The sequence below is a fragment of the Nicotiana tomentosiformis genome, chromosome 1 (genome assembly GCF_000390325.3).
Source record: "Nicotiana tomentosiformis chromosome 1, ASM39032v3, whole genome shotgun sequence".
Taxonomy (NCBI): Eukaryota; Viridiplantae; Streptophyta; class Magnoliopsida; order Solanales; family Solanaceae; genus Nicotiana; species Nicotiana tomentosiformis.
This window is the reverse complement of record NC_090812.1, coordinates 132,603,491-132,618,857: the sequence shown is the minus strand read 5'-3', so window position 1 is coordinate 132,618,857 and position 15,367 is coordinate 132,603,491. Positions and strand designations below refer to the sequence as shown.

The 15,367-nt window shown below is 41.1% G+C and overlaps 2 protein-coding genes across 2 annotated transcripts; both read left to right on the top strand.

Moving 5' to 3' along the window:
• Positions 1 to 10,915: 10,915 nt before the first annotated feature.
• Positions 10,916 to 11,299, top strand: LOC138909923 (uncharacterized). Its single transcript, XM_070201141.1, has one exon. It carries the CDS (start codon positions 10,916 to 10,918, stop codon positions 11,297 to 11,299), a length of 384 nt encoding a protein of 127 aa, XP_070057242.1.
• Positions 11,300 to 12,233: 934 nt separating this feature from the next.
• Positions 12,234 to 12,933, top strand: LOC138909916 (uncharacterized). The gene is made up of 2 exons (XM_070201134.1): positions 12,234 to 12,631; positions 12,759 to 12,933. Exons 1-2 carry the CDS (start codon positions 12,234 to 12,236, stop codon positions 12,931 to 12,933), a joined length of 573 nt encoding a protein of 190 aa, XP_070057235.1.
• Positions 12,934 to 15,367: the final 2,434 nt, after the last annotated feature.

Below are 15,367 nucleotides of genomic sequence, written 5' to 3'. Positions count from 1 at the left end.
TGTTGGGATAGTGGTATTGTGATATACCTCCATCCACATATATTGGGGTGAAGCGGCAGGGCCACTTTGTGTTGGGATTGTGGTATGAATATACACCTCCACCGCATATATTGGGGTGAGGCGGCATGGTCGCTTTGTGTGAGGGTGGTTATAAAGGATCCCCGACTTAATATCGATAAATTTGAATGGAAGCTCTTAATAAATTTGCTTGACGTTAACGGCTATCTAAGCCTATTTTATTGTTACCATGATTCATCATATTCATGTTGTATTTCCAAGCCCTTGAATAGGTGTATTTGTATTGTGTAAGTGAACGTTATGAACGGTTTATGAGACGCATAGGTGTATAATATGATATGTTAACACGAAAGATGGTCTACGAAATGTATATGTGTAAATTAATGGAGGAAGGTGCCACTTTCGTTGGCATTATTTGTACATGTTGTTATAATTACATTATATTATGTATTCCATGTATAGTTCATATGGCACAGTTGATCCTAAAAGAAGGTTAGAATGATGCAAGTATAATAAGACTTGAAATGTGATTTTATTGCATGTTTCGTAGTTTCTTGATGTACTTTATTTGCCTCTTATTTGAGTTACCGTATTTTCATATGTTGTTTTGACTGCCTTATATACGAGTACTATTCCACATGTACTCACGTCCCTTTTGCCGGGGGCGCTGCATCTTTTAATGGATGCAGGTATACTTCTATAGGATGATATGGATCTTTGATAGGGATCTTCTTCACTACTCAACCTATGGTGAGCCCACTACAGTTCTAGTGGGTGTTTGGGTCTAGTTCATTTTATGTATATAGGTATCCATTATCATAGAAGCTCCATGTACACTGTGGGTCATGTAATTAAAGATTTGAGTTTTGTCATGTATTTATGTTCATAGTATTTACAGCTATTTATAGTGTTGTGTAACCACCACGAGAAAGAAAATATGGGCCATTGAGCCAAATGTATTTAATATGAAAGTCAAGATCTTATTATGTTATGGTAAATCATGCATGAGTAATGATGAGAGGTTAATGTAAATTAGGCTTTCTCGACTGGGTTTACTCGGTTGAGCGCTGGTCGTGCTCCACGATTTCGAGGCGTGAGAATTACTCTCTCACTCTCACTCGTTCTACTATTCTAAATTGAGACCTTGGCCGGATGAAAGCCAAGGCCACCGGAATTCGATTGTTGCTCTTTCCCAGTGCAAGCACAGCGGGGGGTTCACTTGAAATCCTTGGGAACTCTAACACACTGGGATTTTGGGAGTCCCGCTGTTCTTTTTGTACTACTGCTAACTAAACTACTATTGGCACTTGATTTTCTCCTTTACCTACTTATTGATCTGCGAACTGGTGAGTACCTCAACTCTTGCAATCCTATTTTTTCTTTTGCTTGTGTTCAGTGCTCTATGTGTTCATGTTGTTTGAACTTTTGTAAACCAATATGATTTCAATATCGTGTCATCTTTGTCTACAATCATGTTTACTTTGAAGCTATTCAGCAGTTCTGTAGTTTTGATATCCAAACTTGCCTAAATTTGAAACTTTAATATATGCTTATTATATTTGTTCAGCATGAATGATTTCTAGCCATTATGTTATTTACACATGTTGCTTGTTATGAGTCCATGCCTTAGATTCTTGTGAGAGACTAATTCATGCACAAAATTTGATCAAATGAGTTACTTTCTACTGAATCCTTCATGTACAATATGCTAGAGTCAATTCATGATATCAATAATGTCCTAGCTAGGCCTCTCGGCTATTTGTAAACTCTAATGTTGTTATGTGCTCATTAACTGTTTAAGACTGCTGGGATGAATTCCAATATGTTTAGCCTATTCTTCCTATATGATCAATTGAGATAAGTCTTGATGCCTGTTTGACATGTTAGTTTGGAGTTGGAATGCTTTCACCTGCCATGAGTCCTTGTATTTTCTTTAAGGTTATGAGCCTTGTGTTATGACTGATATTTTCCTGACACTCAATATGTTAAGCTTCTCATGTTCAAACTAAGTGATTGTTTTCCCATGTCCACTAATCTGTTTGTTATTCTGCTTGGCGGCAAGTTAGCTGTAATCATGTTTTCCTTAGGCTCTCACATTTAAGGCTTTCCTGTATAACTGATCCTTACTTGTATTCTTAATTAGGACTCCTCTAAATGTCCTTGTTAAGACTCTTATATTTAAGAGTCCCCTTTAGGTTAATTCTGAACCATGATCTACTTGAAAATTCTATTATCTTTGGCCTACTATCTCTTAATTTGTTCCCTAGAAAATATAGCTTGTATTTATCATGTATATGCTATGTCTGATGAGACCTTGTGTAACCCTGCATGTGTGCCTTTGGTTTGAAAGGTTTCTGTTTCTCTATTAGCTACAGCCTTAAGGGTTAAGTGCTTAAATTTCAAAGTTGTTAAATTGGCCTAGCATATAGTTTGTTACTTGTTATTACGGTTGGTTTGGTACTCAAATGGGTAAGCAAGGTAGTTGTTTGGGCCTGTTTGGTAGTGAGAGCTGAAGCACATCAACAGCCATCTAGAGTATGGGCCTGCTCATCCACATAAGGTGCCATCTAGAGTATGGGCCTGCTCATCCACATAAGGTTCCAAGCTTAGTCGAAGGCTTAGTAGCACCCCTGGGTATTCTGTATTTAGGTTGGGCATGTGATCATTCTATTAAGCTTGTAATTATACTATCTGGGTCTGTAATAACAAATGATGGGGGAAATTAGTGAAAAGGGGGCTAGGGTACTCTAATTCTCGCATGAATGGGTAGAAAACATTCCTATAAGGTCTAAATTCATTATTTGCTATCTTGTTTGACATGCTCTATTTCTATACACCTAAAGCATGCCTATAGGAACCTAAGTACTTCACTTGCTCAACATGTCCTATTTCTATACACTGTTAGAAAGCATGCCTATAAGAATCTAAGTGTTTCACTTGTTCACATGCTCTACTTCTATACGCTATTAGATAGTACGCCTATAGGATTTAAACATCATTAGTTATTTGCTCAACATACTCTATTGCTATGTATTGTTAGATATCATGCCTATAGGATTGCGTTAAGTAGTTAAGACTTACTTCCATTGATATTTCCTTCAGCCACGTGACTCATCTAGATACCATGTCTATAGGACCTTAATTGATTAATTAAACTGACATTGTAGCTATTCTTATCACACTGCCCGCCTAGAAAATATGCCCATAGGGATAAACAAAACGAGTACGTGTTCAAATACTAATTGTTTACAGAACATGCCTATAGGTTATTGCTACTCGCTTAGAAATCATGCCAATAAGATCAAAGATAAATAATTCTAAGTTTTCAATGGTTTCACTGCCCAAGCTCAAATCACCTAGAGATCATGCCTATAGGATTTTAATAATGATTATAATAAGCTACTTCGATAATTCCACTAGAAGTACTATCTATGAGATTTTATTAAGTCATTCGATCACATAGAAACTATGTCTATAGGTTTGAACAACTTTAATGTGTTTCAATTCCAAAACTGCCTATGGCCGTTTACTGCATAATCGAGAACCTAGTTAGCATAAAATCATTGAGTGTTTCGCGTGCATTTGTGCTTATGTGTAGAGGATAACTTGAGCCCTTGATTGCTACTATGTGTTGTCCTACTTGTTTTGAATGTGTGCCTAGTTTTTATCATTTTGAGCACCCTAAGTAAAGTCTAGAACCACCCAAGTAGTAGGTCCAAAGCCTCCGGACCACATGCATGGGACGGGTAATGCACGCATAGGACGCGGTTTAGAATTGAACTAGAGCGATTTAGGTAAACAACTTTAAGATAGTAATTGGGTAGCAGGAGATGATAGTCTATTCCCACTGAATAATATGAGCAACCCCTACCTTAAGGGAGTTGTGAAGTATTATTTACGTTGCATGGGGTGATCCTTTAGGCTAAAAAAATTAGGACCCCCCCCCCATGTACGTTTACTACTTGCACTTTTGTTTATTTAGACTTAGAACAAATTAGGTTGTACCTTGTAATCTCCAAGGACTTGTACCAATCATCTATTTCCTTCATATGTGCAATCTTCTTTATACTTGTTTTACATCGTAGTTGGATATTTAGATTCCCTATCTTCCTTTAATTTACATAATCACATAGGACAATTATATTCCAAATAATGCCACATAGCGTAAAACTCAATGGGGAACCACATTTGTGGACCTCGAAGAGTGCTTAACCCCTTCTCTTTGAGGTAATTTAAGCTCTTACCCGATCTTTGGCAGCATAGACTAGATAAAATAGAGTTATTTGTAAATAGATGCCCTAACGTACCTTAAAACTCGTTAGGTGGTGACTCTCCTATTTCAATACCCATTTAAAAGAGTTGTCACATGTTGAAACCCGCTTTTGCGAGAAAACAGGGTGCGACAGTATGTCGACTCTGCTCGAGATATACTTAGGCTCTTACCATAATTAAGTTGTCTCTTATGTGGATTAACGGATTATTTTGCTTCCTGTACATCCCCCTCCCTATTTCCTTTATTTGCTTAAAATTGTTATATCATGTACATCCCCTCCCTATCTCCCTTATTTGCTTAAAATAGCTATATCATGTACGTCCCCTCCCTATTTCTCTTATTTGCTTAAAATTACTATATCATGTGCCTATCTCCCCTATTGCGTCATTTAATTACGTTCTTGAACTTTTTTAATGAGTTATGCTAACTTCTCTCCTTTGTCTTTCCTTTTTCTTTTCCTTCTCATATTCATCTTTATCGCATTATTTACTATTTTTATGTGCTTTCATCATGCAAATTATCTGGCAACTTGTTACTGTTTTTGCATAAAGCATGCTTTCCACATCATATTCCACTCGTGCATATTATCAACATAGCATCACTTGATGAGTGTCCGCGCTTTCTTAAAACCCCTTTTTTAACCCAGAAAGGCTTATTAGCAGTAAACTAGTCGATCAGCGGTGCAGTCAAAGGTCTCGTGCCTTTTCCTCTCAAGTTGTCCACTTGAGAGTATCAGTATAGACCCTTCTAGAAACCTCGCTCTGATTTGGAAGTGTACATGCATCATGTTAAACCTAGTATGGATTGAAACATCATTGACGCATTAATCCGCTTAGATAAACCCTGTCCAAAGTCCAAAGGGATTTCCACAGTACCAAAGGACACCATCATATTATGTGCATTACTTGGAAAAAACGTGCCAACATGTTGACCGTTATTGTGTAAATAGTCGAATCTGGGGGGGGGGAGGGCTAACTTTTCTTTATTTGCAGAAAATGAAGCACGAATCCCACCTCTGTTAATTGACTGGTGGAATGACCTTGCACCATGTGATATAAATCACGTGAGAAGAGTGTTAGGTAACTTGCCGTCTTTACTGATAGGGAATTAATTGAGGTAGCCACCATGTTGTGGGATGAAAAGAGAGATGTCTTCCTATTTGGCAATATAGAAATGACTCCTCTTCTAGAAGAGATAGGAGGCTTTGCCAAGTTACCATGGGATAGTCTGGGTCAGTTGGTTCCAGAAAATCGCACCCCACGCGGTTTTCTGAAAATGCTAGGGTTTAAGAAGAACGACAAATTGGTTTGCCTAAAGATATCCTACATCCCCTTTGAGTTTCTCTATGAGCTATATAGGCACAGCAAATCGTATCGCTTGAATCACGATGAGCTGGCTATTACCTCTTTGGGATGGGTACACCGCCGGGTTTATGTCTTCATAATCTGCTTCTTGGGTTTGCTGATCTTTCCGATGAAAGGAGGGAGAATTCATATTCGCTTAGCCATCGTCGCCACGACCGTGATGGAGGGTATCGAGAGGCAGAAATACACCAACATCCCTATGATACTGGCTGAGATGTACCGAGCCTTGGATCGGTACAAGCATGGGTTTGGTCAATTCGTGAGTAGCAATCTCCTACTACAGGTTTAGCTGCTAGAATACTTCTAGAGGGGAAATTACCACCAGGAGCTCTTGTGCAGACCACTGAAAGACTACATAGCCAGTCATCATCCAAAGAAGATGACATTGTCTCTAAATAGGTTTGCGAAGCCTAGGAATGTTGTAGGTTGGGTGTGTTTCTTTAGTAATCTGACAGACGAGCAAGTGCATTGGGTGTTCGAGTCGTTTCCTAGTCGCGAGTTCATCATCAAGTCCAAAGGAACCCCTCACTTGGCAATAATTGGTTACGAGGCATCTACCCTTACGCTCTTATAAGGTTAATGAGGCAAGCTGCGAGGAAGCAAGTCATACCTCAGGTTTCCAACATGGTTCAGTATAAAACGGACTTCAAAGGAGATGTTATCCAATTAAAATTTGAAGCCTAGCACATGAGGAACCAAAAGATCATTGTGGATGGGGAGACTATTGAACCAGACAAGTATCATGCCAGTCATATGTAATACTACCTCTCATGGTTGGAAAACGACATAAACGGGGACGTCAAACCGGGGGTCAATCTAAAAGATAGAACCATAGATGAGGTGGCTGAGGCTCAGGTAAAGTACAAGAGGCTACGCAAAAGAGTGTTCGAATCTGAAGCTAAGCATCTGGAACAACATAAGGTAGATATAAAGGCGATCAAGGAATGGAAGGAGATTGCAAACAAGTCGACAGAGAGGTTGGAGCACCTAGAGCAAGGGTTGATGGAGCTTGAGGGGAAAATGAGAAAGAAGCTTTGGGATTGTCAAGGTATGGGCCATGATGGAGGGAAGTTGGCGATGGCTTACTTGCTACTCGACATGTACGACCTGGGAAGTGTGATTGATGGAGTCAAAAGAGCAAAGCATGGAGAAGGCCCTTCTTGGACCAAATAGATTAGGAGATAATGTTCTTTATTGCTTTCTAGATTAGATTTCGTTAGATTTCAATGTAATAAGGCTTCATGCCATTAGTGACTTCACATTATTATTTCGATTTAGTAAAGATTGATTTGATTTATTTTTCACATTAATGGGATGAGGCAACGTTGGAATGAATTTTCTCCAAGTCTATGTGTCGCTTAGGCCTACCTCAGGCACAATGAGGTCCCCAAATTAGGACGCGAATTTATGCATGACCTTACGTATTACTTTCTTAAATATTGCAAGCACTCTTTCATTTCATCTTACTGACTTGGTTGACTTTTGTTTTTGTTTTGATTACTCTCATTACCAAAGGTTGGTTCATGCATTCTGGCATCATCAGCATAGTGAACCCAAAAGCAAAAGCAAAGGCAAAGGGAATATGGATAATTTAAGTGGTAATCGAAAGGACAACGCTACCATAACAGAGAACGTTGAAACTTCAGATGGAAAGAGTATACCAGGACAAAATGAGTTGGTCCTACGGTTGGAACAGAAAATCTTGGAGCTACAAGGCGAGCTTGAGCAGGTCCGAAATCTCGCAAACCTCTCCCTTACTCTAAATGTCCCCGACATCAACCATCAGAACATCGCAACCCATAATCAAACACCACCCCAAAACACACATGCCCAAAATCCACCACCCATAGCTCCACAAAATCCTCCCGCAACACACCAATATCATAACCCTGCACCCCCTCAAAACCTTAACCCTCCACCAGTACAAACCCCTCAACAACACCATCACCCGACCCAGTATCCGCAAACCACTACTTATCATACCCCTCAAAACGTGTCGCAACATATTCCCGATCCACCTAGAGGCTCAATCAATGATCACACATATACTCAAGTCCTAGGAACACACCAAGGCAACCCGATATACGTAGATACCTCACCACATACCCCACAGCAAACCCTATACATACCCGAACCAAACAAGAAAGTCCTAACCAACTAAGAAGGACATGTTCATCCAAAACATGGCTGAAGAGCTTAAGAAGCTGACAGGAAGAGTCCAGAGTGGTGGAAAAGGTGTTGAAGGTTTAAATTATGAAGACATGTGTATCCAGCCAGACGTGGAACTGCCGGAGGGTTACAAACCTCCTAAGTTTGAAATGTTTAATGGAACTGGTGATCCTAAGGTACAAGAACCTACTGTGACAAGCTTGTATGAGTGGGCAAGAATGATCAAATCCGCATAAAGTTGTTTATGCGAAGCCTTACCGAGGATGCCTTATCCTGGTACTTTAGTCAGAACCCAAAGAAGTGGGCGAACTGGGTAAGCATGGAATCCGATTGCATAGATAGATTCAGGTTCAACACAAAAAACACACCAGATGCTTTCTATATCCAGAACCTCAAGAAGCAGCCAACAGAAACCTTCTGTGAGTATGCTACTCGCTGGAGATCAGAGGCCGCCAAGGTAAGGCCACCACTAGAAGAAGAGAAAATGAACAAGTTTTTTGTCAGAGCTCAAGATCCATAGTACTACGAAAGATTGATGGTTATGGAGAATCGAAAGTTCTCCGACATAAACAAGTTGGGAGAAAGGATACAAGAGGGAATCAAGAGCGGTATGGTGACCAATTTTGAGGTGCTGCAAGCCACCAATAAAGCCTTATAGTCTGGAGGTATTTCAAAGAAGAAGGAAGTGGGAGTCGTGATGGTAGCCCAGGGCCCTAAGTCTCCCCTTAACCATCAGACACCTCTACCAACATATCAACCCTCACCTCCAAAATACCAATACCCTGCTACCATCTATCATACCTTTAATACCCAAATAGCATATTATCATTCACCTCCTCCCTCCCGCCAAAACTACTCAAAGCTACGACCAAACTTCAACCACAGAACTCCCATACAATACACGAACGCATAGCCCATCTATATGAGAGACCGAAGGCCACTGGTTATGTCACTCCCATTCCTGCCGCTGCTGCTGAAAATCCTTCCCAGTGGGTTAACCCCAAGAAGACTTGTGCCTACCACTCAAGCATGAAGGGTCATACTATCGAGGAATTCCACATGTTGAAAGATAATATCCAGACACTGATTGACACCAAAATTATACAGGCAAAGGAGTCTATGCCGAATGTCCGCAATAACCCTCTTCCTGATCACAGGTGAGGGAGTTAATGTGATAGAAACTGATGAAGAATGGGATCAGGAAGGATCTATCCAGCTTATCCGAGAGGGGGATGCTCCCAAAACATATCCTGTCACTCTCTCGCTAATTGTGGTGTAAACCCAGGCACCATTCAAGGTCGATGTAACTACGCCCTTCACTGTGATGGTAGCTCCAACACCGTCTCTTACAAGTCTGATAATGTTCCATGGGATTATGTGGTGGAGGCAAGGATAAATGGAAAAGCCAAGATGGAAGAGACAGGTGTTGCACAAAGAATGACTAGAACCGGTAGGGTTTACACACCGTAAAATCTTGGAGGAACGAGTAAAGAGACCGCACCGAAACCACTTGTTGTGGAGACATGTGCTGATGATCTTTGGAGGAAGGTACAGGTGAGGGAATACTCTATTGTTGATCACCTAAACAAGACTCCCACCCAAATATCTATCTTGTCACTGTTGCAAAACTCATATGCGCACAAGAATGCCTTGATGAAGGTGTTAAGTGAAACTTATGTACCTACCGGTATCACTAGTGGAGAGATGGCGAACATGGTAGGGCAGATACTGGAGAGTCACAAGATTACTTTCCACGAAGATGAGCTGCCACTGGAAGGATTAAGTCATAACAAAGAATTGCACATCATTATGCAATATGAAGACAAGTTTATTGCTAGGGTTCTGATAGACGGGGGTTCAAGCCTAAACCTATGCCCGCTGACCACATTGAAAAGACTGGGTAAAGGTCTGCATGAGATACAGATGGGAAGTATGAACGTGAAAGCATTTGATGGGTCTTAGAGAGCCACTATTGGAGAGATCAACCTGGATCTGAAGATGGGCCCAACCTTGTTCGACGTTGAATTCTAGGTGCTAGATATATCCGCTACCTATAACTTGTTATTGGGACGACCATGGATACATGTGGTTGGGGTCGTCGCTTCTACTCTGCACCAGGATATGAAGTTCGAGTGGAATCATTAGGAGGTGATTATTCACGGAAATGGAAGTAACCCTATCTATACCAACCAGACTATGCCATCTATCGAGAATATAAGGAATTTGGGAGGAGAAACATTCCACAGCATTAAGCGGATAAACGCAATCGAGAAAGGGCGATGGTGGAGCAACAGGATAGAGAGCATACTGATGTGGTTAGGGTATGAACCAGGCAAGGGCCTTGGACCTAAGCTTCAAGGGATCACAGTACCAATACGACCATAAAATCATGGCATAACCTTTGGTCTTGGATATGAATACACCGTGCAATAATATAATGATTGGATACCACCATGGCGTGACTTCTACTATCCGTTAGAACAACCCATACCATTGCTGCACCAGATATTCCGCCAGACTGATGTGATTTGGGGATTCGAGGAAGATGAGGTTCTGGCCGGCATGAGGAATCTGTTTCTAGACGAGGAAATTATGGATTGCAGTGCGATCTTGGAGGAGGAGGAGGAGGAGGATAACCTTACCATTCATACCGTGGGAGATGGAGTTGTTCTCTGGAACTGGACTGATGCACCATCCCAGGCTCGCCGAGCACCTGGGTAGCCTTGACAGAACTAGCAAGATTCATTTTAAAATTGGTTTTTGGCATTTAAGACATTTTTAGTGTTTTGTTTTGAAATAGTTACTCGAGAGATCGAGTCGTACTTGTCTGACAGTTTTAAGTTTTAATTAATGCATCATTGCTTTTCATTTATTTATATCATTATCTTTCTACATTCTTTTTCAACATAATTATTACATATCCTGATGAACCTACGACCGTGACATGTAATGAGACAACTCAACATAAGGAAAGTGATTCGGAAGATTGGGAAGATGATATAATACCTGAGGAAATTGTCAAAGAAGTAGAGAGTTTTGAGAGGAAATTATCAAAGAAGTAGAGAGTTTTAAGAACAAACCAAAATCCAATATGGAAGAAATTGAGGCAGTTAACTTAGGGAATTCTGAAACAGTCAAAGAAACTCGCATTACCATTCATCTATCACCATCAGAGAAGGAAGAGTACATCAGATTTCTAAAGGAATATGAGGATATTTTCGCATGGTCCTACGATGACATGACTTGGTTAAGCACATTCATAGTGGCTCCCAAGTTACCTACAAAACCTATGTGTCCGCCTGTAAAGCAGAAGCTCAGGAAATTCAAGCCAGATATGAGTTTAAAGATAAAAGAAGAGATTACCAAGCAAATCAAAGCCAAGGTCCTTCGGGTGGTCGAGTACCCAACCTGGCTAGCCAACATTGTGTCGGTTCCAAAGAAGGTTGGGAAAGTCAAGGTGTGCGTTAACTATTGAGATCTGAACAGAGCAAGTCCTAAGAATGATTTCCCGTTACCCAACATACACATACTGATCGACAACTGCACCAAGCATGAACTCCAATCCTTTGTGAATTGCTTCGTAGGATATCGCCATATTTGGATGGACGAAGAGGATGCCGAAAAGATAGCCTTCATCACGCCTTGGGAATATACTGGTACAAAATGATGTTGTTTGGTTTAAAGAATGCCGGGGCGACCTACATGAGGGCCATGACTACTCTTTTTCACGATATGATACACAAATAAATAGAGGTATACATGGATGACATCATCATCAAGTCTAAGAGGAGTTTGAATCACATAACAGACCTAAGAAAGTTTTTCGACCGGCTACAAAAGTACAATCTGAAGTTGAATCCTGCAAAATGTTCTTCCGGAGTCCCCACTAGAAAGTTGTTGGGTTTCATCTTCAGTCGTCGTGGCATTGAGTTAGACCCGTCAAAGATCAAAGTTATTCAGGACCTGCCACCGCCAAAGAGCAAGAAGGATATGATGCATTTTCTGGGCTGCCTCAATTATATCAGCCGTTTTATAGCACAGGCAATGGTAATATGTGAGCCAGTTTTCAAAATGCTGAGGAAGGATGCTGCGACGAGTTGGACTGAAGAGTGCCAGAAGGCTTTCGATAAAATCAAGGAGTACTTGTCCAAGCCGCCCGTGTTAGTCCCACCAGAGCCTGGGAGCCTTTACTGCTATACCTATCCATGTTGGATGGAGCCTTTGGTTGCGTCTTGGGGAAACGTGATGAAACCGGAAGGAAGGAGCAAGCAATATACTATCTGAGTAAGAAGTTCACATCTTATGAAGTCCGGTACTCTTTGTCGGAACGTACCTGTTGTGCCTTGACATGGATAGCCCAGAATTTGAGACACTAATTTTGCGCATACACCACATATCTCATATCAAAAATGCATCCGCTGAAATATATCTTTCAGAAACCCATGCCTACGGGTAAGCTAACAAAGTGGAAGATATTACTAAGCGAGTTCGACATAATCTATGTGACTCAGAAGGTGGTCAAGGGGCAGGCATTTTCTGATCACCTAGCAGAGAACACCGTAGATGGAGAATATGAACCATTGAAGACGTATTTTCCCGACGAGGAAGTGTCGTTTATAGGGGAAGATATTGCCGAAGCATATGATGGTTGGAGGATATTTTTCGACGGAGCCGCAAACTTCAAAGGATTGGGAATTGAAGCTATTTTAGTATCAGAAACCGGTCAATATTACCTGGCATTTTCCAATCTCAAATTCTCGTGTACCAACAATATGGCAGAATATGAGGCTTGCATCTTGGGACTCAGGTTGCCATCGACATGAATATTCAGGAATTGTTGGTAATCGGAGATTCAGATCTGGTAGTACATCAAGTACTCGGAGAATAGGCCACCAAGAACGCTAATATATTTCCATACCTGCATTGTGTTCAAGATTTGACAAGAGATTCACAAATTTAGAATTCAAACATGTTCCAAGAGTTCAGAATGAGTTCGCCGATGCGCCGGCTACCTTGTCTTCCATCATACAACATCCAGACAAGAATTTTATTGATCCTATCCTGATAGAGATTCATAAGCAGCCAACTTATTATGCTCATGTTGAATAAGAATTCGATAGAAATCCATGGTTTCACGATATCAAGGAGTATTTGGAGAAAGGAGAATACCCAGGAAATGCTACACACACCCAGAAGCACACTCTTCGGAGATTGGCCAACCATTTCTTTCAAAGTGGAGGAATTCTATGTAGAAGGACTCCTGACTTGGTACTGTTGCGATGTGTCGATGCTAAGGAGGCATCTAGGTGAATCGAAGAGATACACGCCGGAACCTACGGACCTCACATGAATGGGTTCATTCTAGCCAAGAAGATATTAAGGGCAGGGTATTTCTGGATGACCATATAGACAGACTGCATGAAATATGTACAAAAGTGCCACCAATGCAAGGTACATGCTGATATGATACAGGTGCCACCCAACGAACTCAATGCAACGAGTTCACTGTGGCCTTTCTTTGCCTGGGGCATGGATGTCATCAGACCAATTGAACTCACTGCTTCCAACGGCCACAGAGTCATCTTGATAGCCATAGATTACTTCACAAAATGGATTGAAGTCGCTTCCTATAAAGTTATGACCAAGAAGGTCGTAGCGGACTTCGTCCGGAATTGTATTATTTGTCGATTCGGAGTGCCTGGGTCAATCATTACCGATAATGCTGCCAATCTCAACAATGATCTGATGAAAGTTATGTGTGAAACATTCAAAATCAAGCACCATAACTCTACACTATATAGGCCACAAATGAACAGAGTCGTAGAGGCCGCCAACAAGAATATCAAGAAGATATTAAGGAAGATGGTAGATAACTAGAAATAATGACATGAAAAGCTACCATGTTCTTTGTGGTACTGCACCACAGTCCGCACATCAACAAACCCCTATCTATTGGTCTATGGTACTGAAGTTATCATACCCGCCGAGGTGGAGATTCCTTCCCTAAGAATCATACAGAAGGCCGAGCTCAGCGATGCGGAATGGATACAGAGCCGGTATGAGAAATTGGCTCTCATTGACGGTAAAAGTATAAATGTGGTGTGTCACAGTCAACTCTACCATAATATAATGGCAAGGGCTTTTAACAAGAAGGTTAGACTGAGGCAATTCATACCGGGGGAATTGGTGTTGAAGCGGATCTTCCCGCATCAGGACAAAGCATAGGGAAAATCCTCACCTAACTGGCAAGGTCCTTACATGGTTCACTGAGTACTGACAGAGGGGGCACTCATACTTGCAGAGATTATATTTGCACTTTCTTTTGATGTAACATGAACTAAGCTTGGCCTAATTCCCATTTAAGAGGGGATACGTAGGCATACATGTGGGTTAGGTCATATCATAATAAAATCTTCATTCCCCTCTCCGGTCAGGAACTGGGGCAAGATTTTGAGTTTTCATTAACCTCGTTACGTTAAGGATCGTCGAGAAGTGCATCGCCAGGAGTATACATTAAACTGGGGCAGAATTTTGAGGGGATCCTCAAAATTCCGAGTTAAGAATATCGCAATGTCTCAAAGCATGTCAAGGTCTATTATTCGACCAAACTATTTACTTTTGTACATTATTTTAAAGCAATACTTACAAATGATTTACCATAAATGCATATTTTCACAATCGCATCTCTATAATAGCCAGATGTTACCTAGGGTGACACGAACAAGGCATCAAGACAAGAGCGGAGTCGAAATGAAGAATCAAGAGCACGAACCGACCTTCTCCCCCAAAACTCACATTTTTTCTTTGGATGCAGGCATAACGGACATAACATTGATGAGCACGTCTAAAATATATATACAACAAGATCACTATCTTCACACCGACAAAGTCGCCAAACTCAAACTCGTTAAGCTAAGAACCACTTTGCTTCTTCATACTTAAATTGACATTTTTCTTTGCATAGGGCTAAGCACTTCCCTCATCACTGCATAGGGCTAAACACTACCCTCATTACATAGCCTAAGGCTAAGCACTGCCTCCATTATTGCATCAGGCTAAACGCTACCTTCTGTTGCATGAGACTAAACACTGTCTCCATTACATTGCATGAGGCTAAGCACTGCCTCCATTATTTCATAAGTCTAAACGCCGCCTTCCATTGCATGAGACTAAGCATTGTCTCCATTACATCGCATGAGGCTAAGCAATGCCTCCACTACTACATAAGGCTAAACGTTGCCTTTCTCTGCATAGGACTAAGCACTACCCTCATTACATCGCATGAGGCTAAGAACTTCCTCCATTATTCCATAAGGCTAAGCACTGACTTCCTCTGCATAGGGATAAATACTGCCCTCACTACATCGCATGAGGCTAAGCACTGCCTCTACTATTGCATAAGGCAAAACGATGCCTTCCTCTGCATAGGGCTAAGCAATACCCTCATTACATTGCATGACGCTAAGCACTACGTCCATTATTGCATAAGGCTAAGCACTGCCTTCCCCTGCATAGGGCTAAGAGCTGCCCTCTTTACATTGCA